We start from the raw sequence: 6,574 nt of genomic DNA, 5'->3' as shown, positions 1-6,574 counted from the left end.
ACTCGATGGCACATAACAACAAGAACAACAACATTATTTTCAAGAGAGAAAAGCAAAAAATTCTCTTTGTGAATGGGAACCAGACAATGATGCATTTGTACTTCTATTCAATATTATATTGGAAATCTTAGCCAAATTAATTAAAAAAGGAGAACATATAGTATCCAATTTAACAAAGAACTATTTTTTTACAGGAAGTAACATTGTTTGTTTTGTTTTGTTGTTAAATTTTTTATTGTAATTTTAACAGGTTCATGGAAAAGTTGGATTTTCATTCATTCATTCAGTTATTCTTTTACATTTTCCTCCTTACCCCCAGTTCACTATTTTTCTTTTTTCAATTAATTTTTATGAATGTTCGCAGAGACTTTGGATTTCCATTCATTCATTGTTCATTTTCTCTGCCCAACCTTCCCCCAACCCCCTCCCCCCCGTTCACTCTTCTCTTCGAAAAGTAAAATTCTTTCATTTTTAAATAATCCCTCCCCCCAAGTCTACTCCACTATGAAATCTTCATTCTGGACTCCTGTCATGACAATAATATCTAATTTCACTGGATGGCATGTATAGGAATCAGATGGATTACATCTGCAGAAAGAACCACTGGAGGAGCTCAATATCTGCTGTGAAAACTAGGCCAGGAGCTAACTGTGGTAAAGACCACCAACTACTTATATGCAAGTTCAAGCTGAAACTGAGGAAAATTAAACCCAACCCATGGGAACCAAAATATGGCTTTGAGTTCATCCCACCTGAATTTCAGAACCATCTCAGGAACAGGTTTGAGGCCTTGAACACTAATGAGCGAAGACTAAATGAGTTGTGGGAGGACGTCAAAGGTATTCAGGAAGAGTGCAAACGGTCATTACAAAGACAGATGAGAAAAAAAAAAAAAAGACCAAAATAGATGTCAGGAGAAACTCTGAATATTGCACTGGAGCATAGAGAAGCCAAAGCAGAAGGAAGAATTCAAGATACTAAAGAGCGGAATAGAAGATTCCAAAAGTCAACACAGGATGACAAAGCAAAATATTACAGTGAAATGTGCAAGGAGTTGGAGTCAGAAAATTAAAAGGGCCGAACACGCTCAGCATTTCTTAAGCTCAAGGAACTGAAGAACAAATTCAAATCTCGAGTTGCTATCATCAAGGATGCTTTAGGTAGAATATTACACAATCCAGGAAATATTAAAAGAAGATGGAAAGAATATACTGAGTCACTGTATTAAAAGGAATGGGAAGACACAGAAGAAATTCATGAAATAACTATGAGCAAGAGCCTATGGTGATGAGGGAAGAAGTTCAGACTGCTTTGAAGGAAATAGCAAAAAATAAAGCCCCAGGAATAGATGGTATACCAATTGACATATTTCAGCTGACAGATGCTGCCCTGGATGTGCTCACCAAGTTGTGCCAAGAAATCTGGAGAACAACCACTTGGCCAGCTGACTGGAAGATATCTATATTTGTTCCTATCCCAAAGAAAGGTGACCCAACACAGTGTGGAAACTATAGAACAATCTTGCTGATTTCACACGAAAGCAAGATTTTACTGAAGATTATCCAAAAACGACTGAAACAGCACATCAGCTGTGTCAGAGACAATGTAATTGCACAGGACAGAGCAGAGTTTAGGGCTGTTGTACCATAGTGTCGCTATAAGTCGCAAGCGACTCGATGGCATATAACAACAACAACAACAGTAGTGCTTAACAATTTGGGAGGTGGAATCAACCTGATTTAATTAACAACAATAAAACATCAACCTGATTTAATTAACAACAAAACAGATTTGTCCCCCAGATTTTTTTTACAAAATGGCAATTATTAAAGTATTCATTATCTAGAAAGCATGATTTTTTTAAAAAGACCTTTTTGGGGTTTTTTTTTTCCTTTATTTTTTAAAATAATTTTAATGAACATTTGCAGAGAATTTGGATTCCCATTCATTCATTGCTGCACTTCTCTCCCCGCCCAGCCCTCTCCCTCTGCCCCCCAGTTCGCTCCTCTCTTTCAAAAGTAACAGAAAGACTCCCTCCCTGGTACACAACCCCCCCGCACCCCTCCCACCGCCCCAAGTACATTCCACTATGCAACCTTAATTGTGGACTCTTGTGATAACCATAATACCCTATCATACATCGCTTTTAAATTATTCAGTCCCTCATCTGTTTCAGTGCAGTATACACAATTTATCCAGTTAAAAAGACGTTTTTGAAGATTCTCACTACCATAAGGTTAATTCCAATTCACAGTAACTCTATATGATCAAATAGAACTGTCTTCCCTGGGTTTTGAGAGTATACGTTTTAACAGTTCATTGTTTCATCTTTTTTTCTCAAAGAGCAGCTAGGAGATGTGAACCGTAAGCCTTTTTGTTGGAAGGTCAACTCTTAGCCCGTTATGCCACAAGATTGCTTTCATTTAATAATAATACAGTTTAAATGAAGCATTAGGAAAATAACATACATTCTGTAATCTTCAAAAGCAAATGATGTCTTATGTATTTTCCCATTAAATGCTTCTCCTCTTAAATTGGACATTTAAATACATGTATTACCTAAAGCCACCAAGATAGTATTTTTCTGTTGTGCTTTGATTTGGGGTATTATATTTATATATCTCTATCTCTATATTTATATATATAATATTTATATAGACATATAATATTTATATATATAATAGCTCCTTGTAGAAAAATCACCTTTCACAGACAGGAAATAGTTTTCTATTTCTTCTTAACATTGTATTTTTCCCCCTTTTGATTGTTAAGTTGTCATCAGAAGGAACAGCTACCTTCCATCCCTCTGGGTACCCTGAGTACAGTGTCATCATTGAAAAATGAAAAAGAGAAACAACTACGAGAGTTACTCAGTAGACATAAAAATAAACTCACAGAACAGCAGCTACAGGTGAGTTGTTATTCTGTTCAAAATATGCCATGCGTCTTCACCTATTGGTTTAATATATACAAATTGATTAATGTGATTTTCCCAGGTAAAATGTGTAATTTTCTCTCTTTATACTTTAAATTTTTAAGATAAAAATGCATCTAAAGTTAAGGACAAGTGTCCTGTGGGTGCACAGAAGAAGCAGATTTTAAAAAAAAGTACTAAACATGTATAAGCAGTGATGAATTACATTACAATATGTTCATTTGATTTCCTTGATCCCTGAGAGATAATCCTTGACATTTTCTGGGTGATCAAAATGCATTTGTTACCTGCAACTACCAGAAAATTTGTTCTGATCAGAAGTTGTCCTGGTCACAGGTCAGCTAATTTTAGGAAGAGAAGGGACTATGATTTAATGAACCATGTGTATTAACTATGCAGTGAAGTAAAATAAAAGGCCTTGCATCTGTAAATTCCATGGACTTCAATTGGAGAAAGATAGCTATGCACTTGAGAGGGTTGTATACCCCTAGAGACTTGCAAACTTCGAGCTAGAACACTTTACAGAATTTTTCTTATTTCCTTTGTTTGCTATACTAGTTATCTGTAGAAATGATATATCTCTACAAATTCTCTGAGTTGTTACAGTGAATTCAAAAGGAGCAGTAAGATCCAACAAATCAGAAGGTTGAGTTTTTAGGAAGACTCTTTAAACCTGAGGCTGGCATCCTGAAAAGATAGGGGGAAACTGGCAGCAGATCTGTGGCCAAAAAGTCAGAAGTTTGGGTGTTGGTGAAATCTGCAAGCTCGTCACTGGTATCAACTAGTTTGAGAGTCTGAAGGACTATGTCCTTCCAACTTCTGAGCTCTAACCTAGGTTTAGGTGTCTAGGGTCAGAGAGAGAAATGCTAGTTTCTAGTGATGACTGTGGAGAAGTAGAGTGAGAGATAGCTTCATTTGTAGGTGTGTATTGCATTTATACTAATCTTTACTATGCAGTTAATAACAAAGGTGGGAATTTCCCATTTATATATTTTTTTTTCCTAAATGCACTATATTACCCAAAGTGAAGGTTAAGAATGGGGAAATTAATTGCCACTTCATAAATGAACATACAGCTTCATAGAGATTAATCAGCTTGTCCAGTGTCATATGGCATGGCCAGGACCAAGGATCAGGTTTGCGTGCCCCAAGTAGAAGGCTTTATTTATTTGATTAAAGAGCTTCCCTGAAGGCAGGGAACTATAGTAGTCTTGTGGATAAGGAGCTGTTTTATTGACGCCAAAGCAGGTGGTTTGAATTGACCAGCTGCTGCAAGGCAGAAAGATGGGCAGTTTCCTCCAGAAAGATGGGTCAGCTGTGAGTCGGTCCCAGCTGATAAAGCAATGAGGGAGAAAGCTTTGCTGAGCGTGTGTTTTTCCATTTAAAGAGGTGTTATTTGTAAATATTAACTTGGTTAATACATGATCTCAACCTCATATTTAATTATAATAAAATTCAATTAAGAAAACATCCTTGTGGATAGAAATAGCTAACCGTGACAATTGCAAGTATCAGAAAAAAAGTGCCATGAAAAAAAAAATAGCGTTTAATTGCTTATCTTAAGCAATCATAGCAGTTTACTACATATATTTAGCACCATAATGCAACATTCGTAAGTTGTATAGCCTTTCAACTTCCTCAGCACTGAAGGAATCCAGCAATATATGTCTGAATATGTTGATGGCTCAGTAGATGCCAGGAAACTAAATCCTCAAAGTAGAAAATGATCGTATGTAGCAGACACCAAACACCTGGTCTTGACATCTTATCCACATATTCTTGGATTCTTAGCAGATAAATTTTCTTTTCTACCTTAGTTTTACCTTTTTACCTCTATTTTGCTTGGGGTTTGTGCCATTTCCTGTGATCATAAAAAAAATAAAATACAAAACCCCCCTTAGTTTCTTTTTAGCATATCTTGGCATCTCTCTTGGAAAGACACTGACAGTTACTTTGGAAATGCTGCTGTTGTCATAAGCAGTCCTCATTCTCTGAAAGCAACTGCTTATTCTGTTTAGGTACTGTTGAGTTAGTTCCAACACATAGCAACAGAAGGAAATACTCTTTGATACACAACTTGGTTTTCTAGGATTTTTAGACCCTCTGGTCATAGGTTTAATAACAGAGGTCAAAATTAGAGGTAATTAAAATTACAAAAAGTGGTAATTTAATTGAGTAAACAATTTAGGTAAAAACACCCACTGCGAAATTTTAGGGGGCGGAATATTTGACATTCTTCTTTTTAATTAAGAAAGCAATTAATTTTTACTGTGATTTGAGTGAGAGTTTAGAAAGCATATTGCTTTTATCATTAAATCATTCATACATGCACATTTTGTTTCAGAATGTTAATTACAGTACCTGTAATGTAATAATAGGGAGCTCTGATGACCTGTTGGGTAAGGAGTTATATTTCCACCCCAGAGGCAGGTAATTTGAATCCACTAGCAGAAACAGTGATTTTTCAGGGTTGGAGCCATTATGAGCATTAATGGTTAGTTACCCATGGCAGACAGTGTTAGGTGGAGCTCCCCAATTAAAACAAGCTTGAAAGAAAACAAAACAAAACAAGTTTGAAGCTGTGGGTCGCCTGCGACTTAACAACAACAACAACAACAACAATCTTGAGAAGCTCTGGTGGCCTAGTGGCAAGAAGCTGCGTTGTAATCCCAGAGGCATGCAGTTTGAGACCAGCAGCCGAGGGAGAAGGATGCAAAGTCTCCTCCTGTGTGATTACCCGCCTCTGCAAACCCGCTGGAGGGCCAGCTATTGGTCTGTGCTGACTCTCTGGTACACAACAACAAGAAGAAGCTACTCTTTAGGAAAAATATGGATAATCTCATCCTATGCAGGATAATCTCATCCTATGCAGTGTTCAGCCTCTGAAAACCTACCGAAGGCTCATCTGAAGTTGGCTCTGACTCCGTGACACGTAATGACTCTCTTACATTAATCTTAGTGTGCTACTCCTTCTCATCTGGCAAGTACTGCACTTTAGTCTTCTAAAACAACCCACCAAAATGTAAACTCATTGTAGTGCAGTTGAAACCAATTCATACTTGACCCTCCCTGGTTTGTTTGTTTTTTGGTGTTTTTTTTTTGAGATCTGTAAATCACCTGGGAGATAGCCCATTTTTCTCACTTGCAGCACCTGAGGGATTCTAATCAGCAGAGAGGTGACATCTTTGGGTTAGCAGTACAACTCTGGATGGACTGTGCCATTAGAGCTCCCTTTTAAGTCTTTATTGTTGGTTATTCTAAGTAGTGAGTGCTTATAGGTCACCTTATAGGTCTGTATATTGTTTGCTGAAAGTTGAGCCAGTGGGGCAAGTTTTGTTCCAGGTTTGAATAACTATAATAATACCAGAATGTTAACTCTGTAAGGTACTATTTACTATGTGTCTGCATCAGGTAAAACAGTGTCTGGCACATGTACAGACTAGTCCCCTATGGGTAGATGTCCAAGGATAGTGGCTGTTCAGTGGTAAAATTATTGCCTGTTATATTGTTGTTGTTATGTGCCATCGAGTCGTTTCCGACTCATAGCGACCCTATGCACAACAGCTGTAAACCCTGCTCTATCCTGCGCCAACCGCACCGCCTCTGACACACCCATCCCGATTACCCCAGTCACCGAAT

General features: G+C 37.5%; 1 protein-coding gene across 1 annotated transcript in view; it reads left to right on the top strand.

The window, feature by feature from the left end:
- The window catches only part of MORC1 (MORC family CW-type zinc finger 1), a 255,866-nt gene that overhangs the window by 130,770 nt on the left and 118,522 nt on the right, over positions 1 to 6,574 (top strand). The window contains exon 15 of the mRNA XM_006895351.1: positions 2,773 to 2,911. Coding sequence (XP_006895413.1) covers positions 2,773 to 2,911 — 139 coding nt within the window. The remainder of the gene's footprint in view (positions 1 to 2,772; positions 2,912 to 6,574) is intronic.

Source organism: Elephantulus edwardii, unplaced genomic scaffold, assembly GCF_000299155.1.
Source record: "Elephantulus edwardii isolate Elephantulus edwardi_28Jun2011 unplaced genomic scaffold, EleEdw1.0 scaffold00165, whole genome shotgun sequence".
Classification (NCBI taxonomy): Eukaryota; Metazoa; Chordata; class Mammalia; order Macroscelidea; family Macroscelididae; genus Elephantulus; species Elephantulus edwardii.
This window is presented reverse-complemented; position numbering and strand designations above follow the sequence as displayed.